Raw genomic sequence first — 23,094 nt, forward strand, 5'->3', positions numbered from 1 at the left:
CCAGGCAGGAAGTAGAGACTGGGCAACAAAAATTCTGGGAAGAGGGAAGTTTCAGTCTACAGTCATCACCCAGCTATAGAGGAAAGCCAGACACAGAGCAAACAAGATATAACTGCCTTGCCAAAAAAGGTACCAAGCCATATGGCTAACACAGGCAAGAATTATGGGCTAATGTAAGTTATAAGAATTAGTTAAAAGAAGCCTGAGCTAATCAGTTTATAATTAATGTAGATCTCTGTCTGATTCTTTGGTACTTAACAACTATAGGACTGGGCGGGGCAGAAACTTCAGACAGCCTAATTGTGCCCAATATATGGACAACTGCATCCACACAATGCCTGAGAGAGCTTGGGAAGTAATTCTAGGCAGAAATAGAGTTAAGCATGACTTATTGATAATAGTATTTTCTCATGTGGGCTTTGTTTGCTAGAGGCAAGTATGCCTCATTTAAGAGAGGCTTCCTGACTCAGTTTTAGCTGCAAAACCTTGCAGCTCTTTTAAGAGGACCTGTCACCAAACACTGAAATGGTGTTTATGAATTGCTGACAGCATGCTTCTTGGTGGTGTCAGGGACCTTGGAACTCCATAGAGTTGTGGCAATAAATATGGCTTCAACCAGTACCTCTGTCATGAGGCTAGAATCTCAGAAAGCTGAGGAATGGCTGGATCCAGCCATCAAAGCCACGGTTTTAATTCTAGCCATATTGCTTAGCAAATTAAAGACTTATCTGGTCAGAAAAAGAGAGATACAGTAAAGATAATTTCAAACAAAAAGCCTCTAAACAATTTACAGTGTGTTTAAAATATATGTAGGCTTGGGAAAGAAACAAAAAGAAGAAGAAAGTCCTTAAAAGAAAAAAGAAAAAAGAGACTAGTTGAGTGTCTTGGCACATACCTTTAATCCCAACATTTGGGAGGCAGAGGTAGGTGGATCTCTCTGAGTTCAAGGACAACCTAGTCTACAGAATGAATTCTAGGATAGCCAAAGATACACAGAGAAACCCTGTCTAAAAAAGCCAAAAAATTAAAAATAAAAATAAAAGAAATAGAGTTTAAAATAAAGCCAAGTAAAGATGAAAAATACACAGAGAGTCTGGGTACTATATGTTATTGTGTCGTCTTTAAATTGTTTGATCACTGAGGAAGGAACAATAATTTCTAAAAGACATTTGATTATAAATGTTTCTGGATTAATCCAATATATATATAATGCTTTGTCTTTAAATTTTAAGTAAAAATGTATGTTGTTTTGGAGAAGAGGTGTTGCTTTTGTTTCCACAGGAAATAAGGGACTGTGGATTCATTCTGCATTATGAAAAATCAGGTTTGACCAAGGAAGACCCTCTGAGAAATCTCCAATAGGAGGAATGACCTAGATATCTGAGTTCTACATCCAAAACAGTTCAAAAACTGCTGCCTGAGATGATCAAGCCTCACAGGATACTCCAGTCAGGACTTGATCATAATTATAAATTTTCTTTAGGTCCCCATAAGATTATCAGTGCCACCAATCAGCAGGAAGTATCCTAGAAAACTAAGCCCACATTCCCAAAAAATGGATTATTGAAATTTGCCTTGTTTAGAATGTTGGTCACAAATTGTTATGGATAATGGTAAGTAGAAAAACTAAGCAAAGGAGATTCAATTCAGAGTTCTTGTTTTTAAAAAAAGAGGGGGGAAGACTGTGGGACAATAGTCTGTACCTAGTCACTTGTATTTTAAATAAACACTGATTGGCCAGTAGCCAGGCAGGAAGTATAGGCGGAGTGACCAGGCAGGAAGTAGAGGCTGGGCAACAAAGATTCTGTGTAGCGAAGTTTCAGTCTACAGACAACATTACCAGTCACTTATACCCTGAAAACCAGTAACTCCTGAGGCTTAGTAGGTTCCAGGGCCAGAATTTAGAATTCACAGAAAATCAGGTAAGAGTTTTCACACACACAGATCCATAGGAGTAGCTAGCACATATCTGGTATACTCCTTAATGGAGAAATTTAGTTAAGAAAGGAAAGTAAATCACCAGGAAACTCTCGAGGATAAGGTTAGCATGCTATGCTTCATTTTTAGTTGGTTAGCAAAGAGCTAAGAAGTTTATTTTCAGTAAAATTATGAATAGGGCACCGACTGTTTAAATCAGCACACTGTTCCTTTTCTCCCACTCTGCATAAACGCTGCAAGGTAACTAGGCAACCTAGGGGAAGCTGATGGCTCTTGATCAGATAGCACATGCGCCGGATGCTGTAATTACTGTGGACCAAGGTCTGGAGTTAGACTTACTGCTCTAAGCGAAGAAGAGACCCAGGCCTCTAAATGATCAGTTCCAGACTATGTTGTTATCAGCCATTCTATCATGGGTCTTATGGGGTAAAACTAGAGCAGCAGCTTGAGCAGGTAGTAATTCTATGTCCTTGGAGATCTATGAATATCTTAAATGGGATGCTCTTGCGTAAGTACTGACCAAAGGCCTGCTGATAAAGATAATTGCAGGAAAGCAGATCTCTACATTTTCCTAGGAGAGAGGAAGAAGGCCTGGCAGTGTGAAACTGTTTTCACTAAACAGTTCTGAACTGTGGGAATTAATTTCCAAATATGTAACAGAAAGGGAGTTAACTACAGTGAAAAATCTACAGCAAAGGACAGTCACTTTATTCACAAAGCAAAACCGCTGAAAAGCCTTGCCTTTTGGTTTAGCCTTTACCAGATCCCTTGGTTCTGATAAGCTGCTCCTGAAAAGATTACTGTAGAATGTTGTGGCTTGCAGTAATTCCCGTTTTCTCATTTAAAAAATGAAGTGTGTGAATTTCTCTCTGAGTAACGCATATAGTTGATCCTATTTTTTTTTTTGATGGAATGGCTGGAATAAAGAATAAAAATAAAAGAATTAATGATCCTATAATTACCAAGTTAATAAAATTAATATCAACAAAATCTTTGTCTGAGTTAACAAAATAATTGGCTATGCCTTCTGCAGAAGAAGGCTGGGGTCTGGAATGGTCAATAGCCTTTAGTAGCACTAATTTGAGAATGTAGTGTGCCTGTGTTTATACCTAGCTGGGAATTATTCGAGACACCTCTCAGGTACTTGATTCCAGGACATTCTTATCCATTAAAGAGCAGAGGTGTAACACAAATCCATTTATAATCAGCATGACACGATGTTTTGAAGTGTGTCTTAATATTCTGAATCTGATTGCCCGTATAAAGGACAGTTTCTTCTAAATTGTTTATCCTATCTATTAGCCCTTAATTCCTTCCTGAGTTACTAAGGCCATAGAAACATTCTTAGATAAGGTGTTAACATGGTTAGCAGTGTATATTTGTTGAATCAGAGCAGCTACAGAACCCACAATGGCTATAAGAGCAGTAATACCTAGGATAAGCTCAGCAATAAATCTTCTAGGGTCTCAAAAGCATTGGCACCATGCTCTAAGGCAAATATGACAGGGTCTTCATACCAGGACGAGGAAAGATTAACAGGTAGCAGTATGTGGGATGGCCTACAGAGAAGGAGGAAGTTAGGGTTAGTAGATGAGTCAATACAGTTAGTTAGACAACAGTCTTTACAGGAGATGTCATAAACTGATCTATTAGCAACCATGTTTAAAGTTCCTGTCTGTTCTGTATATAAGATGGCAAAAGGAGACATAACACAGGCCTGACTAACAAAGGAATTGTAGTTCGCCTATGTAGGTAGTTGAAGGCTAACATGGTCAGTTGCAGCTAGCAACTGATATAACTGAGTCTGAGGTTTAGGGAATGAGAGGGCAGGGCTACATGCATACGTTGGACTGACCCAGCCAAAAGTTGTTCATTGATTTACAATGGGTTCTAGGGAGGTGTAAGACCAATTAAGTCTCTTTACCAGGGTATTGTCATAGGGAGGAAAAACAACTCCTGCTTTGGGGAAAATGCAGCGTGTCCATTTAGGACAGCCAGTACTGGACCTCACATCATCCCAGGCATGATTTGAAAGGGTACAGTCACAAATTGGAAATTTCTTAGGGGGTGATGTGAGATCTGGAATAAATCCAAGTGGTTGATACCAATTTATAGGAGAAGTTACACTCAACAACTAGACATTATATTTACGCTGAATGGTTTTGAGAGTTCTGTGCTTTAAGGGCGGGCATCCTGGTATAGGGGTTGTTGTTTAGACAAAAAAGCATAAGGGGAGGCTATCTGAATATCCTTAGAAATCAAATTGTTTGGCTAAGCGGGGGTGTAAAAAACTAGACATTCACCCCCTAATAAAAAGGAATTGTTAGAAACAACCTTTATATCTTCAGAATCCCATGTGCCTCGGTGAAAAAGAGGGGATTCTGGGACATAACCCCAGTAAGTCTCCTGAGGTAAGGTACAGGGAAACAAACTGAATACCTGGAGAGTGAGCACAGCTAGCATTGCTAGGAAATGATTCTCAGGAGTCAAGGCTTTCCCCTGTTTCATCAGAATTTGAATAACTTTAGATGTCAGACTTTAATCTGCCCCCAGGAGGGAACTGGGCTGCTGCGGGTGGAGGCAGCATGGAGGGATGGGACTGATGAATTTTGAGACCATCTATGAGGAAGGACAAGGCATCCTGAATTTGTTGCAGGCCCTCATCATCTCCATATGTAACAGAAAGCGAGTTAGCTACAGTGAAAAATCTACAGCAAAGGACAGCCACTTTATTCACAAAGCAGTAACGCCAAAAAGCCTTGCCTTTTGGTTTAGCCTTTACCAGATCCCTTGGTTCTGAATAAGTTGCTTGTGAAAAGCCGGCTGAGCAATTACTGTATAATGGTGCAGTTTGCAGCATCTGATGACATGAGTTTGATACATGGAACCTATGTGGTAGAAGAGCAAGACAAAAGGCTACAAGTTGTCCCCTGCCCTCCAAATGAGCAACATGACATATGCACACACAGTCATGTATATTAGCAATGTAAAATGGGGCTTGCAGTTTAAAGAGCACTTCAGAGTTTTCCAGAGGACCCCAGTATAGTTCCCAGCGCATACCTTGTTAAGTTCCCAAGTCCCTGCAATTACGGACACAAGAATTTGTTATGTGTGTATGTCTCTTCTGGACTCTGTGGGCACTGCACTCCCGTGTACAAATGTGTGCATGCCTGAATACACACACAAAGAATAAAGAAAATACATCAATGTGCATTTTTCTTAAACATATATAATGCCAAAACTTGTGTCAAGAATAAATCATAAACCTAAAATTAATCTAAAAAAATAAAGAATCAATCAGGCACCAATCCCAGCATGCGAAAGATCTCCGTCAGTTTGAGGCTAGCCTAGGCAGTCAGACCTTCATAGTAGAACCCTGTCTCAAAAAATACATAAAATACAGAAGCAAGCCTAATCTTACAGGAGAATTCAGCATTAATCTGTCAATGAGATATTATTTACACTGAGTTTAAGCAGAATTAGTTTAGCATAATTTCATAGGATTCAATAATTGAATAAGAGCAAAATATTAGGTGATAATACTGTAAAGTATTTCACAAGTACATGTTATATATATCCTGTATGTATCGTATAAATGCATAACTTTTAAATATCTTCTTTTTTGGTTTTTGGATTTTGAGTCCAGGTCCTACTCTATAGCCTAGGCTGGCTCCAAGCTCTTGAGCAATCTTTGTCTCTACCTCCAGAGTGCTAGGGTTACAGGTGTGGGCCACCACACTCTGTTCAAACGCCCATCTTATCCAAAGCAATCAGAACTTCCTGGAAAATAAAAAGGGTGACTGACTGTATATGTAAGTTAGAAAGTGGAGGAATAAATCCAGAACCTCTGCACAGGAAACCAAATGCACACTGTGCACGTGCGAATGGAAAATCAGCACAGAGGAATCCCCATAGTAGGAGATGAGATGTTTATAGTATCAAGCAATAGTTGAAATATGCTAAAAGAATTTAATGTATATGAACTATACATGTTATACTATTAAGGCAAATACCTGAGGCTAGGTATAGTTCAGTAATTGAGCAGTTGCCTAGAATGCCCTGAGTTTAATCCTATTTATCACAAAAAACCTCTAACAAATACTGAATGACAAAAAATAAATTCAAGAAACTGATATTGAAAAAGTGATAAGGAACAAATAATGGGTAAATTACAGTCCATTTTGTACAGTAAATTCTTTTTTTGTATTAACATATGAGGAAAAAAATTAAAGAATTCAGTTAGGTCTATTAAGTTGGCATTATATAAAGTAGAACCAGATCAATCCATGAAATTAAATATGTAACATGAAAATTATATATCAATATAATATATGATAATAAATACATATGCTATTAAGTAGAAATTTTGACCAGGTGGGGGGGAATCCACCTTTACTTCTCTCATTCCTGAGACAGAGACCACCGATGTCCTCCTGCTCAAGGCTGGCCTGCTCTACACAGGGAGTTTCAGGCCAGTCAGGGCTACATTGTGAGAGCCTGTCACAAAAATAACAATTCTGACCCAAATAAATGATAGGAAAAGGAATCCCCTAAAATATAGTGGTTTTCCACAAAATTAAAGTTAGGATCCATCAAAATGAGAATTGTCTTTCTTTTGGTAACAAAATTTTACTTGCTTAAAAATTAATGCTATTACATTATAACCAATTACATAACTATCATTAAATTTTGGAAATTACGAAAATCTAGCTAAAGTACTGGTGGGATAAGAGAAGAAAATGCTAAAAACAAGAGAGATTCTATCAAGACATTGTCATTCTGGTCACATGTTGGAGTCACAGGTAATGTGTCTATGGACTGTAACTCTTCTTGTCAGAGGATTCTGCAAATCTCTTAGTCAATTTTCAAGTTTTATTACATTTTTGTAAAGGTCCATTTGCCTTTACATGGGTTCTAGGAAGTTTCTTTTCATAGAAACGGGATCAGTGGTGTCATAAGTTTCATCTTACTCCCCAGAGTCAGTAAGAAAGGAGCAGGGGATGTATGGCTGTGTGGATGTTACAGAAAATGCTCAGAGGTGAATTCTCAGATCTAGGACAACAAGCTACTACAGATTTTTAAATCTGCTGGCCAACCTGCTTGCAGGTTGAACAAAGTACATCATTTCAACCCAATAGCTCCTGGCTAGTTCTGGGAAATTTTGTTACAGCCTATCTAAAAAAGATGGCATATTCATACCATATTCTTAAAGATTTCCAGAGAAACCAAACTATCAGAAAAGAAGGGGACAACTTACCAAGTATGTTCACTAGGTCAGTAGCCACCTTGGTCACATTCAGAGCCTGCCACAGGAGGGTGTTTCATCCCTGAGATAAAGGCTTGGCACACAGTGAGGTCAACCTGCTGGGAGGTGATTATCATTTCATTTTTTAATGCAGTGACAGTGTCTGCATGGAGATTAGAAATTTTCTCAGAAAAACACCTGCTCCGTGTTCAAATCCCTGAAAGGGATTAGAGTTATTAGGGACAGATCAGTCTAAGGGAGGGGGAGGGTCTACAGAGGAAAACGCTATCTGAGATGGCTGAAAAACACCAGATGGAATTGATGGGGTACATGAGGGTACTGAGATTGAGATGTGGGAATACATTTGGCTGTCCATCTTGCCAACTTGAGGGCTTTACTTCTTGTGTGACTTTTTTTACCTTATGAAAAATTTATATGATGGATTCCAGATGGGGGAAGATGAGAATGAGTGGGTAGGAGCGAGGTGCTGGGTATTACATTTGGTCTTAGCCAAAAGGATAAGAAGTGAAGCTTTGCCTATCAGAAGTGAATTGAAGAAACTGTCATTCACAAATTCTTTTGTGTGTTGTATGCTATTTTTGATATAGTAGATTCATAAAGAAAAGACTATGGCCAGAGAGATGGCTTAGCTTGTGAAGACATTGCTGCCAAGGGCTATAACCTGAGTTTGATTCCTGGTACTCATACAGTGGAAGGAAAAGACTGATTCCCCAAGTTGTTCTTTGGCTTGTGTGTGTGTGTGTGTGTGTGTGTGTGTGTGTGTGTGTGTGTGCCTGTAAGAAAGTGCCTCCAAGCATGCCTGGTGCCTCCAAGCAAAGTCTAGCAGAGTGCATTAATTCCCATGAACTGGAGTCGTAAGTGGTTATTGATGCTGGGAGGTGAACCTTGGTCCTCTGTAAGAGTAGCAAGTGCTCTTCAATAAGACAACAAAAGGAGATCAGGGGATGCATATTGGAAAAGAAATCAAACTCTCACTCTTTGCTGATGATATGATAGTTTACATAAGTGACCCCAGAAATTCTACCAAGGAACTTCTATAACTCATAAATACTTTCAGTAATGTAGCAGGATACAAGATTAACTAAAAAAGAAAAAAAAATCAGTAGCCCTCCTTTATACAGATGATAAATGGGCTGAGAAAGAAATGAGAAACATCACCCTTCACAATAGCCACAAATAGAATAAAATGTCTTGGAGTAACTCTAATCAAACAAGTGGAAGACCTGTATGACAAGAACTTTTAATCTTTGAGGAAAGAAATTGAAGAAGACACCAAAAAGTGGAAAGATCTCCCATGCTCTTGGGTAGGTAGAATTAACATAGTAAAAATGGCAGTCTTACCAAAAGCAATCTACAGATTCAATGCAATGCCCATTAAAATCCCAGCAAAATTATTCATAGACCTTGAAAGAACAGTACTCAACTTCATTTGGAAAAGTAAAAAATACAGGATAGCCAAAACAATCCTGTACAATAAAGGAACTTCTGGAGGCATCCTTGACTTCAAACTCTACTACAGAGCCATAGTACTGAAAACAGCTTAGTATTGGCATAGAAACAGACAGGAGGACCAATGGAACTGAATTGAAGACCCAGATATTAACCCACACACCTATGAACTCTTGATTTTTGACAGAAGGGAAAAAATATAAAATAGAAAAAAGAAAGCATATTCAACAAATGATGCTGGCATAACTGGATATCAACATGTAGAAAAGTGAAAATAGATCCATATCTATCACCATGCATAAAACTCCAGTCCAAATGGATCAAAGACCTCAACATAAAGCCAGCCACACTGAGCGTTATAGAAGAGAAAGTGAGAAGTACACTTGAATGTATTGGCACAGAAAATCACATCCTAAATATAACCCCAGTAGCACAGACAGTGAAAGAAACAATTAATAAATGGGACCTCCTGAAACTGACAATCTTCTATAAAACAAAGGACATGGCCAACAAGACAAAAGGCAGTCTACAAAATGGGAAAAGTTCTTCACCAACCTCACATCAGACAGAGGTCTAATCTCCAAAGTATACAAAGAACTCAGGAAATTGGTCATCAAAAGAACAAATAATCTAATTTTAAAAATGGAGTACAAACCTAAATAGAGAACTCTCAACAGAGGAATCTAAAATGGCTAAAAGACACTTAAGAAAATGTTCAACATCCTTAGCCATCAGAGAAATGTAAATCAAAACAACTCTGAGATTCCATCTCACACCTGTAATAATGGCCAAGATAAAAAAAAAACACTGATGATAACTTATGCTGGAAAGGTTGTGGGGTAAAGGGAACACTCCTGCATCATTACTGGTGGGAGTGCAAATTGGTACAGCCCCTTTGGATATCAGTATGGTGATCTCTCAAAAAATTAGGAAACAACCTTTCTCATGATCTAGCAATACCACTTTTGGGAATATACCCAAAGGATGCTTTATTATACCACAAGGACATGTGCTCAAATACGTTCATAGCAGCATTGTTTGTCATAGCCAGAACCAAGAAACAACCTAAATATCTCTTGGCTGAATAATGGATACGGAAAATGTGGTACATTTACACATTGTATTCTCGTGTATTACACAGCAGAAAAAAATAATGACATTTTGAAATTTGCAGGCAAATGGATGGATCTAGACAACATCATATTGATTGAGGTAACCCAGATCCAGAAAGAAAATTATCACATGTACTCACTCATAAGCGGTTTTTAAACATAAAGCAAAGAAAACCAGCCTACAAATCACAATCCCAGAGAACTCAGACAACGAGGACCCTAAATCAGACATACATGGATCTAATACACATGGGAAGTAGAAAAAGACAAGATCTCCCAAGTAAATTGGGACCATGGGGACCATGGGAGAGGGTTAAAGGGAAGGGGAGAGGCAGGAAAGGAGCAGAGAATAATGTAGAGCTCCATAAAAAATCAATTAAAAGGGCTGGAGAGATGGCTCAGGGGTTAAGAGCACTGATTGCTCTTCCAGAGGTCCTGAGTTCAATTCCCAGCAACCACATGGTGGCTCACAGCCATCTGTAATGAGATTTGGTGCCCTCTTCTGGCCTGCAGGCATACATGGAGGCAGAATGTTGTATGCATAATAAATAAATAAATCTTTAAAAAAATCAATTAAAAAAACAATAGCATTAACCAATAAATGACAACTTAAAAGAGGTAAAAAAATAATTTGCAAAAAGAGTATTTGCCTGCATATATGTATGTATGTGTACCATGTGTGTGCAGGTGCCTGAGGAAACCAGAGAAGGTGTAGGCTCCCCTGGAACTGAAGTGACAGATGGGTATGAACTGTCATTTGGGTGCTGGAAATTGAGCCCAGTCCTCTGCCAGAACAGCCAGTGTCCTTAACTGTTGAATTACCTCTCCAGGTCCCAAAGATAAATATTTTAGTAATCATCACATTGTATTTAAAAAAAAAAAACACTAAGAATCAAATTGTGTAACTGTAACCTCATGAGTCATTTCATCAGGAATATTTATCTACTAGGCCACATCAGACAATGAATTCCAATTTATTTTAATTTTATGGGTATAGGTATTTTGCCTGCCTGTGTGTTTATGAATTGTTTTGTAGGTCTGGTGCCTGTAGAGGCTGGAAGAGGGGGTCAGACCCTCTGTTACTGGAGTTCCAGAAAGCTGTGAGCCACCATGTAGATACTTGGAATTAAAACTGGTTACTCTGCAAGAGCAGTCAGTGCCCTTAACTGAAGAGCCATATCTCCAGCCTCGAATTTCAGTTCCTTGACACAATTGTATTAGGGGTAAATGGTAGATGTAGTGAGTATGTAAATTCTTTTTTTTAACTACAAAGCCAGCTTTATTATTTTTTTTTTAATTGAACTGGGTCTACATTTGCCTTATTTGTCTACAGAGAACAGGGGGACCAAATATTTGGGGAGATTTATGATTTTTTATTCTATTGGAAATGTGCTACACCATCAGGCCAATTACTCTTTCTCTTTGATTCATCCTTTCACTTCAGACGTCTCAGTTGTGTGGAGGTTTTCCTTCTGCTTCTACAGTAGAAGAAAAAAAAACCCATGAATTCCATCAAAGTTGATAAAGATTAGATTTACACAGGAGAGACCTCTTGATTTTTGAGAGGTGATATTTCAACAAGCAGAGTGACCATCAATCTAAACTAGGTTATGAGGCTAACTGCTGATCTTTTTCACTTAATATTTCTTGCTCAAAGAAACAGTTGCCTTAAGAAATTACATACTCCTTAGGTGGATATTTTTATTCTCCTGGAAAGACACAAACAAAACCCTGCCCCAACCCTAACTTTAGGTGAATTTCTCTTTTTGGCACCTTATATCTGGTCAAATGAAAGGCATTTGTTAGTCTTGCAAGTTAAACTTCCCTCTTTATATTCCACATTATCTACCCAATTGACATTGTTCATTTTTTTTTGTCTTGTCATTACTGAACATACAGAGAGTTACAAATTTTGTCACTAATGCATTTGATTGAAAACAGCTGGACAGCAATAAGAAAATGTTCATTATAGTCTAGCCAAGAGTGTGTGTGTGTGTGTGTGTGTGTGTGTCTCTGTCTGTCTGTCTGTCTGTCAGTCTGTGTGATATCAATAAATTAAACAGATTTCCTCTCACAGTACTGATGAAGGGTTCTTATAGGTGTATGGGTGTGCCATAAATACCTGAATCACCATAAAGTCCTAGCCTATCACAGATGGGTTGACCTTATAAGAGCTGCATCTTGGAGTCCCTGAGTATGTGTGAATCTGTTTCCTTTGTAGCCTCTTGATGTCCATGAGCTTCGTGGTTTCTGAAATAAGTTACCAAACATAGAGATGATGAGCCATACAACAAATCCCAGAAATCCGGGAACAGCTTCATTTAAGCATCTCTCTCTCTCCTCTGGAAGCTGTAGTCCACGCAGCATGCCCCCTTTCTTTTAAATTAAGTCTACAGGGGTCAAGATGGGGGGTGGGGGTGGGGGATTGGGATACCTGCCTGGGAAGCTGTGGAAACTACATTTCCCGGAATGCAATAAGATGTTGGGGACCGAGCTGAGCCAATGAAAACTTGGCATTATTTTTATTTTTGGGTGTGTGTGTGTCTGTGTCTGAGTGTATGTACGCGCGCGCGTGGTTTGTTCCTGACGCTGGACTTTAGCGTGGTTTTGACGTTTCTGGGGTTTGTTTACCTAGCTGCAGGCTCCGGCCGGGGTGAGCCCTTTCGCAGGCGGAGCGCAGCGAGCTGCGTTGCGGTGCAGAGGCCTGGCTGAGGCCCAGCGACTCCGCCCACGTGACCCGCGCCGAGCCTGGAGAAGAGACCTGGGCTACCCGGTCCCTGCTCCCGCCGCAGAGTCCAATGGCCGTGACCGCATACAGGGACCCGGCGCAGGTAAGTGCTGCGTCCCGTGGGTATCACCCTAGTGCTAGAGCCCGCCCAGAGAGAGGGCCCCATCTTGACCCTGCAGTATGTAGCTGGTATCCCGGAAAGAAGATGCTTGTGGCGTGGGAGCGGGGAGCCCCCATTCATAACATCTATGTCAGTCAGGGGTTTGTGACTGTTGCAGTGTGCAAAGGCCTGGAAGGGCGGCTGGGCATAGGGGATACAGAGTCATTGTATCTGCTGAAAGAGTTGTGATGCTCCGTTGCACCTGAGGAATTTGATTTTAATTCTTAGGACACTGGGACCAGTGAGAATTGTGAACAGTGACCATGTCCAGAAATAGAATTGTAAACTTTCCAGAAGTTACTCAGAGGAAAAACAAACAGGAAGAGACCTGATAGGCAGGAGAGAACTGAGTGCTTACCACGGGTGTCACATCTCACAGCTGAGATTCAGCACTGTGGCCCACAGCATAGACACTCATTAGTCATCCTAGGCAGTGATCCTAGGTCACCCAACCCCAGGGTGGACAGAGGCACCGAGTCACTGGAGTCTGTGGAACCTGCCTGTGACTGCCAGAATCTCGGAGTCTTCTATTTTTCAGATTCTCTTGGCTTCAGAGCCAGTGATGGGGCCAGGCCCAGTAAGCAGAACCTGTCATCACCCTCCTCCTACCTGTACAGTTTTTAGATTAGCAGTGTCCTTGGACTGTTCTCCCATTGTATAGCCCTGGGCCTTGCAGTCTTGAACATGTTAGGTGTGCAACACAGTTTTGTGTATAGGCTGAGGGTTGTATGAAATCGTTGGCAAGCATGAGCGGAGGTGTAGAAGGTTGCTTCTCCCACGTGTGCCAGTGTGTGCCTCAGCCTGAAGCGGGGATTGAGTTAGTTCAGGCAAGTGCAGATCTCCTTTTTCCTTGGAATAGGGATCAGTGGGCTGCAGGAGTCGGACCCAGAAAATTTCAGAAAATCCAGAATGTATACTTTGTATGTGAAGATGGCTATGGGCGATTTGGATGGGGAAGAGGCTGGCAAGCCAACCGGTTCTCAGGCTCCCCGTGCCTGCCGCATGCAAAACCAACTCTGGAGTAAGGGAGATAGTTGGCACAAGTCCTACGAAGCCCTAAACAGATGTCTACAGATCCCAGATAGGGAACCCAGGACAGACCAAAGCAAGGACACCACCAAAGCCCAACTTGGTGAACCAGTGAGATTGATTAGGGTTCCTTACAGGAATGTGGGTCAGGGGTTACTTTCAGGAGTAGAAATGATTCAAAGTTAAGCTGTGTCAGCAGAAGCCCACCCCAGCATGGATCAATGGCTTATGAAAGGAACCTGGAGTACACTGTACAACTTGGAGGTAGCATGGCAGGTTGTAGAGTCTTTTCCAGGCAACACAGCTGGTCTGGTTCTTTCAGCAATTTTTACTGTTTGTGTGTACTTGGGCTGAAAGAGGCCTACCATGTCACTATGTAGCCCAAGCTGGCAGTATTCCTGCCCCAGCCTCCCAACTGCTGGAATTATAGGCACGGGTCAACATACCTGGCTTCCATGAGTGATGGTTGGTTGTTAAGTTTGAACCAAGAAATAGAATAAGGTAGGATCCCATCATAACAGGGTTGGGGCTGCTTTGCAGTGGCATCTGTGAGAGGCTTGGGGGAAGGGGAGGTTGGATCTTCTTTGAACGTCCCAAGGACTCTCTGGACCCCACTTGCTGAGGAACCAGTGGGTAGGTCAAAGAGCTGCTCTCAGCGTGTAGCTGTGTGGTGGATGTCAGCAAGAAAAGAGGGATATGTGGAACAGAATCCTATGCACTTGGGATGGAAATATAAACATATAAATGTCCCGCACATTGAGGACATAGGAATGAAGTTGCAGATCTTTGTTTGGTTGTATATAGAATGAAGGATGTGGAGGTCTATAGGCCAATTCTATGAAAATAAAGCATTCAGCTCTACATATCAGGGCCAGAGTGAGGTGGTGCATATTGTCCTTCTGCCTATTGGTGCTGTGCATGGGTGGTCAGTGGTCACTGAGACTGAGAAAAGTGGGAGTAAGTGGTGCTCAGGCCTGATAGATACTCATGGCAAGGTAGGACTGGGTGAGGGATGTGCATTACCTTGGAGTCTTCACAAGAAAATGGATCTTAACAATTTTTCCTATTATGCAGGGCTGTGTGGTCTTTTAAGATTGTAGCTGTGGGAATATAGTTATACAAGAAAAATAGGACTTATAGTGCTGAGTATGGAATTGGGGAGATGACTCAGTGGGTAAAGCGCTTGCTTTTAATGCACAAGGACCCAAGCTCAGATTTCCAGCACCCATATAAAGTGTGGGGTGGGGGTGGGGGTGGGGCACTGGAAATGAGGGTGGGAAACAGAAACAGGCAGATCTTTGGAGTTCACTGGCTAGCCTATCTGGTTGAACAGTGGGTTCCAGATTTAGTGAGAAAGCTTGTCTTAAAAAATATAGTAGAGAGTAATTGAATGTGACCCTCAACATTGACCTCTTGCCTCCACAAATGAATGTATACTTGTGTACATATGTGCACATGTACATGCACACAACACACACGTGCATATACTCATAGAGTGCTAGGTACAGACGGAGTATGAACTAATTGCCCCAGGAGCAGTAAGGAGTCATAGGATAAAGGGAGAGCCCATGTTCCTTGTGTCCAGAAGATTTTTAGGATCCTCAGGGATATTGTCTGATAAGACGAAATTCAAGTTAGCCTATCTTCTCTATGACCATTTCTCTCCCTAACCAGTATCTGTGACAGCCACAGCATGGACAAGAGGAGGGAGTGGCCTTCATCCTAGGGCTAGAGGTTGGATTCCAGCTGTGTTTATCTCCCCCATTTCTGTGGAAGGGCACAATATCGTTGAGCAGAGAGTGGGCGTTGAGCTGAGTGTCCCCTCTGATATGAGATGGGAAATACAGTAAGCAAATGATGTGTGTTGGGTCAACAGGGTGTGCTTGGAGTTCTGAAAGGGAAGCTGATCATATGATGAATTGTTTGCATTTCCATAGGGCCTGACCTTTGAGGATGTGGCCATTCACTTCTCCCAGGAAGAGTGGGTGCTTCTTGATAAGGCCCAGAGGTTCCTGTACTGCAGTGTGATGCTGGAGAACCTTACACTTGTGGCATCTCTAGGTAAGGTCCTTGCATCCCTCTCAGTATCCTAAATGGTTTGGTGCAGGAGAATTGTCTGTATTCTGTCAATCATGTTTTAAATAAATGCTGGTTGGCCAGGCAGGAAGTATAGGTGAGAAAACCTGACAGGAAGTAGAGGTGGAGCAAAGAGAACAGGAGTATTCTGGGAAACGGGAAGCTCCCTCGGCAGTCCTGCCCAGACTACAGAAGAAGCAAGGTATAATCTGCCTGGCTGAGAAACGTACCAAGCCATGTGCCTAACATAGATAAGAATAATGGGTTAATATAAGTTATAAGAGTTAATACAAAGGCAGAGCTGATAGGCCAATCAGTTTTATAATCTTATAGAGACCTTTGTGTGATTTTCTTTGGGGCTTGCCGGCTGTGGGGTACTGGGCAGGACAGAAACCCCAACAAGCAGGCCACTCATGTTACAGTGGTTTTTACCTTTACTTTTTACCAGAGAGTGACTGCAATCTCTGGAGTCCTAACAAGTCTCAAAATGTCTCCCTGTTAGGGTGACTGTCCATATCTGTAGTGCCCCATGCCTTGGTTCCTGCCTAATTCCTGTAGTTGTCATTTCTTTCCTTTCTTTCTCTCTTTCTTCCTCCCTCTGTGTCTCTGTCTCTTTTCTTTTCCTTTTTCTCTTTTTTTTGAAATGATCTCTTTATATAACCATGGATAGACTAGAACTCACTATGTAGACCAGGCTGGCTTTAAACTCCTCATAGAGATCTGCCTGCCTCTGCCTCTCAAGTACTGGAATTAAAGGCATGCACCAGGCTTAGTTGTCATTTCTTTATGGCTGCCTTGCGAGGAATTGCCAGCATTGTAATATAATGTTTATTTTTAAATGAACCGTGGGCTACTCTTGACGCACCCTTAGGAGTTTGGTTTTGTTTTCCTCCCATATACTGTTTTATATTAAGCTGTTGTGAGTTACTACTGGTCCCTCACTTGCTTTTTCTTTTCTTATTTTTTTAATATTTGTAATTGTCATGTTCTGTGTGGTTCGGGCTGCAGGGTGGAGTGAGTCTTGGTTGCCTCATATGGTTGACGTGAGAAGATTCTTTTAGAGAAAACCTGACCTCCTCTAATAGGCACCCAGGAAAGGCATGTTCCCATCATACCAGGAACCAGGAGAGTGTCCCACAGTGTTTTAGTAAAGGACTCACTCTTCATGTCTTGTTTCTACTTTTACTTCTCCGTGTTTAATACCTTACAAACTTGTAATTTTACTTGTGACTTCTGGCTCTTGGCTTCCTTTATGCTGTTGCAGTCTTAGTTTTGACAGGTGGTACTATGAGACTCTTAACATGGCCTTAATTAGCCCTCGATCACTAGTTTGCCTTAACACAATCTTAATTAGCCCTTGATCTCTAGCTTTTTGCTTTTATTTGAGGACTTTAGCTCATTGTAGCCACATCCCCAGTAGGAAAGATCCTGCTGAAGGCTGTTAGCTGAGGAACTGCTTGGAGACCATGCTTCTCCCTTCCTGCATCCCGTCCTGTGTTCTCTGTCTAGTGTGATGTATCCTGTCTGTATTTGAAACAGTCTGTCTACGGCACTTTTGTTCTTAGGATAGTCTGGTTTCATTGTTTCTTCTCTATTTATTTATTTATTTATTTATTTTTATATGTTGGTGATAAGCTCTTGGCTATGTAGCACAGGCTACCCTCAAATTTACAAGCCCTCACCATCTTGCCTTAGATTCCCCAGTGCTTACAGTGCAGGTATAACCCGAGTTTAGCTGTACCATTGTTTTCTGTGTCTGACTCACCTTCATAACGGGCTTGTCCTCTCCACTGCTGGCAGCACCGTTTCATTAGCATTTCAACGTGTGTTTCTTTGATTCCAGGGTCCTGTTCTGGAATGGGGAGTGAAGAGGTAAGCTCTGAGCACGATGAGCCTATAGAAGGGGTGATGTCAAAGCCAAGTCCCTCCGCTCAGGAGACTCATCACTTTGAGACACCTGTCCCAGCGTTGGAAGACATTTCGTGCCAGAATGAATTCCGAAGCGCACCCACTGTGCAGACATTGTGCTTGGGCAGAACAGGTTTGCAAAGCTCCGGTGCAAATGAGGACCTTAACCAACACCGGAAGAGTGACAGTGGAGAAAAGCACTCCGAAGCGGATGCTGACAGGGCTTCCTTTATGTCAAGTTGCAGACCCCATGTGCTGATGAAGCCGTCCATCTTTGGGGAGGATGGGGAGAAGCCTCTTGCCTCCATAGGCTGTCTTCAGCAGCAGGCTGTTTATAGTAGTGAGCAGCCTCACAGTAGTGGCAGGGGTGGGGAAGCACTTCTGAGTGGAGAAAAACTGAAGTACAGTGAATGCCAAAAAGGTTCAATGCACAGACACACTCTTGTTCAGTGTCACAGCGCCTCCCCTGAAAAGGGGCCTCGTGAGGGTAGCAAGTATGAGAAAGCCTTCTCCTGCAAGTACAAACTAGCTCAGCACCAGGACAGTCACACGGGACAAAGGACATACGAGCACAGTCAGCATGGAAAATCTTTTAGCAAAAAGTGTCACCTCATTGCACATGATAGAATGTGTCCTCAAGAAAGACCATATAAATGCACTGAATGTGGAAAAGCCTTTATCTATAAATCTGAACTCGTTTATCATCAGAGACACCACATTAATAGAGTACATTATGAGTGTGTGGAATGTAGGAAATCCTTTACCTATAAATCTAACCTCACCGAACACCAGAGAATCCACACGGGAGAGAGGCCTTATCAGTGTGATCAGTGCGGGAAATCCTTCAGACAAAACTCTAGCCTTTTTAGACACCACAGAATTCATACTGGAGAAAGACCGTATGCGTGCTACGAGTGCGGAAAATCCTTTAGACAAATTTTCAATCTCATTAGACATAGGAGAGTCCACACGGGAGAAATGCCTCATCAGTGCGGCGACTGTGGGAAAGCCTTTAGCTGCAAAGCCGAACTCACTCAGCACGAGCGAATTCACAGCGGGGAAAGGCCATATGAGTGTAGCGAGTGTGGTAAGCTCTTCCGGCAGTTCTCCAACCTCATTCGCCACCGGAGAGTTCATACTGGGGACAGGCCTTACAAGTGCAGCGACTGTGAGAAATCCTTCAGTCGCAAGTTCATCCTCATCCAGCACCAAAGAGTTCACACCGGAGAAAGGCCGTATAAGTGTGGGGAATGTGGCACATCCTTCACCCGGAAGTCTGACCTCATCCAACACCAGAGAATTCATACTGGCACAAGACCTTATGAGTGTGAAGAGTGTGGCAAGTCGTTTAGGCAGTGCTCCAGCCTCATTCAGCACCGGAGAGTTCACACTGGAGAGAAGCCGTATGAGTGTGTCGAGTGTGGGAAAGCCTTCAGTCAGAGTGCTAGCCTCATTCAGCACCAGCGACTGCACACTGGAGAGAAGCCTTATGAGTGTAGCGAATGTGGGAAGTCCTTTAGCCAAAGTGCTAGCCTAGTTCAACACCAGAGAAGCCACAGTGGAGAAAAGCCTTACGAGTGTAGCGAATGTGGCAAACTCTTCACCCACAAGTCCGACCTCATTCAGCACCAAAGGGTTCACACTGGGGAAAGGCCTTATGAGTGCCGCGACTGTGAGAAGTCCTTTAGCCGAAGGTCTAATCTTGTTCGACACCAGAGGGTTCACACCTGAGAAACTTCTTTATCGTGTAGGAAATGTGCTGCTTAGTGAGTTAGTGTAGTAAGACCGGGGAGATGAGCAGCCTTCTGAATTGAAAGATGATTAATGTGGGCTTCAACGGGAGGGAAACCTTGAGGAGCTTCGTTCCAGTTTCTAGTCTGCCCAGGGATATATCCTGATTTATGCCATTGGCAGCATCTGCGATAGAAACCCTGTCTCCATTGCAACCTAGAAGATTGACACGGTGAGGATGGGTATCCTTCCTGTGTGCTCAGAGATGCACACTTCTGTACTCTGCTCTGGCCTTAGCCTTGGAGACCCCTCATTTCCTTTCGGGACAGGAATCTTGTTCGGAAGGTGTGGTCTGAGTTGTGTTTTCAGCTTTGCTAAGAAAGAGTACCTTGTTCAGGGGAAGTTTGTTTTCATACTGTGCTCATGATGGATATTTCCAGGTTTGAATTGGCCAACTTGGGAAATGCTTTCTGCCCATAATCTCTGAATTATCTTTTCAAATAGATAGTTTGTTTATACGTCTTTAATCTCGAAGGTTCTCTTCATTCTATGGTGTGACCTATCAACTGACCCATGATGTCAGCACGAAGGGGTGGGCCAGTTCCGTAGAGATCCTCACTTTCTGTGTTTCAGAGGGTATGATACACCTGCCAGAAGCAGCTGTGTAGAGCAATGAACTGATTTTCACGGTTGCTCCTGCTCTCACAGGTAAGATAGTCAGATTTTGTGTCCCTGGCTTACTGTAAGTGCTGTGATTTTTGTGAGGTGAGAAGTCCTGATGAAGAGGAGAATTATGACAATCCCAGGCACTTCTGTAAAGCACATCAACAATTAAACTCTCTTTTCTGCTGAAATGTCACACAGTTCCTGGCATTGTTGAGGGTAATTTCTTTGCAGGCCTTGCATTGGAGCCATTTGCTATATATAGTGTGTTGACTAGTATGCAGGGCAGCAGTTCGTGATTGGGACAAGAACTGAATTAACAGATACGGAAATAATCTCGCATTTCCCCTATTGTACATGTATGTGTGTTGGTGCACATGTGTCATGGCACGTGTGTGGAGGTCAGAAGGCAGCTTTTCATCATGATTCTGTCCTACCATGTGGGCTCCAGAGAGTGAGTTCAGCCATCAGGCTTTTCCTGCTGAGCCACGCCTCAGGCGCTGGAGCAGGCTTCTACTACAGATTCTTCTATAGACGGTCCAGTGACTTGTGTGAGAACAGTCCTCTGGATCTCTATGACTATTTCCCGGGACTGTGGTTTTTGTCAGAGAAATTAGTGAGACATTTTTGTGAATTCCTGTAGTCTTTCTTCTCTACTTTGGGCCAAAGCTGTACAGGCAGGAGAAAAAAAAGGGGGGGGGAGATGCTTTTGTGGCGTGGGGTATAATTCTGACCTACTTGTGGTTCGGGGGCAATAGCTTTTATTACTTACCAAGATTGACTGCCAGTGGAGCAAGGCTGTGCCTCTCAGGTTCCGAGAAGATGGTGAACTCCATATTAGGTTGTGAAAAAATTTTGAGAACAGTGGACATCTAAGTGTATTGTTTCAGGTTGCTTTTTAGAGCTTCGTTTATGTGTCATTTGTATAAGTGGCACTTAACAAAGTACATGGCATGGGACCGTGGCGTGTGCTTGTAGTTCCGGTTTCTAGGAAAGCTGAGGAATGAGGATTGCATGGGCCCAGGAGTTTGTGGCTCAGTGAGCACAACACAGCATGGCCCTAGCTCAAAAAACAAAACCCCAATTGGGAAAGTTTGGAAATCATTATAGTTATGAAAACAAAATCTTTGTCATCTGTTTACAGCATGCCCATTTATTATCTTAAATTTCCTACCTCTCCTGACAATTTTGTTTTTAATTTAAACCTTATTTTATGTGTGTGTGTGTGTTTTCCTGCATGTTTGTCTGTGCACCACATACATGCTTACTACCTGTGGAGGCCAGAAGGGGAAGTAGGCTCTCGGGGTCTGGTATTACAGATGATTGTGGGCCACCATGTGGATGCTGGAAACTGAACCCACATTCTCCGGAAGAACATCTACTGCTCCTTTTTTGAAACAATGAATTAGTTTACATTGTTTGGAATTTTCTATTATTGTCATTATAACTTGTGCTTGTGTATGTGTAGATATGTTGTATATTACTTCAAGATTCAACTATGATTCTTATATGAAGCATTGTTATTGTTGCTGAGTAACATTTTGTGTAGATCATCTGTTGGCTTATCTGTTAATTTAAAAAATTTTCTTTACAGATTTTGCATACTACAAATAAGACTGCTGTGAGTATATCAGGTTTTATTTGGCTATACATATAATCATTTTGTGTTAATAACTTCAGTTGTGACACCATAGGTATGGATGAATATTTTCAGAAGCATTTATGAAATCCCATCTCTGATGTGTTAACTCCCTTTTGAGTTCTCGCCAGCGGTATGTGAAAGTGACTGCCCCTTTCCATCCTGGCCTGCACGCCACAATGGTAACCCTCTAAGACTGCCCTCTACTTTGTGTGTGTATTTCACTAAGTGTACTGTGACATTTCACTGTGTATTTCATGGCATTTTCTTAAGTGTTCTGAAATAAAACAGTTGTTTCATGTGCTTAATTGCCACTTGTGCATCTCTAATAAAATGACTGTTTACATATTTTTCTTATTTTCCTTCAGTGAATTTGATTGTTGTTATTATTTTGAGACAGGTTCTCTCTATGTAGTCCCGGCTACTTTGCTATGTAGATTGGGCTGGCCTAGAGCTCACAGAGATCCTCTGCCTTTGCCTTCCTGCTTCCCGACTGCTGGGATTAAAGGTTTATGCCACCATGCCATGCCCAAATCTGTTTTGACAGATGTGACAGAGCAGAATAAGAAAGATACACAGGATTTGCTTATGCTTCAGTGTTATAAACAGTGTTTTGTCGTGCAGAGCAACTGCTTTTAAGTAATGGAAGAAGACATTTTCCCCTAAGGCTTTTGTCATATATATGATGGCATGTCTTTGTAGAACGTACATTTGTATGTTTAGCATACATTTTAAGCATATCATCCATCAGTTTTTTAAGTTTAAGCTTTCAGTAATATGTTAAGTCAAGTCCAGTTTTATAGCCATTGCCAGTTTCCTTGTGTAGATTCTGTTGAGGGTCGGTTTTCATCTGCAGAGATATCACCGCACAGGGAGTCTGGAAGAGTGTGTAGTAACAAGCTTTTTATATTCTGTTTCCAACATAGTGATTAAATAGCTGCAGGTGACCCCAAGAACATAGTATTAATCAAACATGGTGATTAGGAATGGCAGATCTTAAATATTTTTAAAGTAATTGTGATAAAGTTATTAAATCTATATGCATTTAAAATGCCCTTTGATGTATTTATACATGCTTATATCCCCAAAACAAATGTCTTTCCTGCTCTTTTAATATAATTTCCCCAGTGGATACAATTATTGATTTAGGGACCTATTCTTTTAAAGAAATATTTTTTTAAAAAAATCAGACATTTTCATACTTGTACAATGTACTGGAAACATCCCCCAAACCCTCATTTCTTTCTCTTATCTTGCCCCCTCCAGGTGTTCCCCCTTTTCCCAGTTAGTCCTTCTCCTGATTTTGTGTGTGTGTTTGTATCTGTGTGTGTGTGTTTTATCTATGTGTGTGTATGTTATTTATATGTCTATGTGTGTGTGTGTGTGTGTGTGTAT

General features: G+C 41.7%; 1 protein-coding gene across 1 annotated transcript; it reads left to right on the forward strand.

The window, feature by feature from the left end:
- The first annotated feature begins 12,378 nt into the window (after positions 1–12,378).
- Positions 12,379–22,047, forward strand: LOC125395542 (uncharacterized). The gene is made up of 3 exons (XM_085692235.2): positions 12,379–12,596; positions 15,620–15,743; positions 17,602–22,047. The coding sequence occupies exons 1-3, from the start codon at positions 12,564–12,566 to the stop codon at positions 19,395–19,397; spliced, it is 1,953 nt and encodes a 650-aa protein (XP_085548361.2). The 5' UTR covers positions 12,379–12,563; the 3' UTR covers positions 19,398–22,047.
- The last annotated feature ends 1,047 nt before the right edge of the window (positions 22,048–23,094 follow it).

The sequence above is a fragment of the Myodes glareolus genome, chromosome 1 (assembly GCF_982192425.1).
Source record: "Myodes glareolus chromosome 1, mMyoGla1.1, whole genome shotgun sequence".
Lineage (NCBI taxonomy): Eukaryota > Metazoa > Chordata > Mammalia > Rodentia > Cricetidae > Myodes > Myodes glareolus.

Excerpts from the sequence above, each read along its gene's own strand:
- LOC125395542 (XM_085692235.2), top strand. The coding sequence starts at position 12,564 with ATGGCCGTGACCGCATACAGGGACCCGGCGCAG. Across the intron at positions 12,597-15,619 it reads CATACAGGGACCCGGCGCAG|GGCCTGACCTTTGAGGATGT; the intron begins GTAAGTGCTGCG and ends GCATTTCCATAG. Across the intron at positions 15,744-17,601 it reads TACACTTGTGGCATCTCTAG|GGTCCTGTTCTGGAATGGGG; the intron begins GTAAGGTCCTTG and ends CTTTGATTCCAG.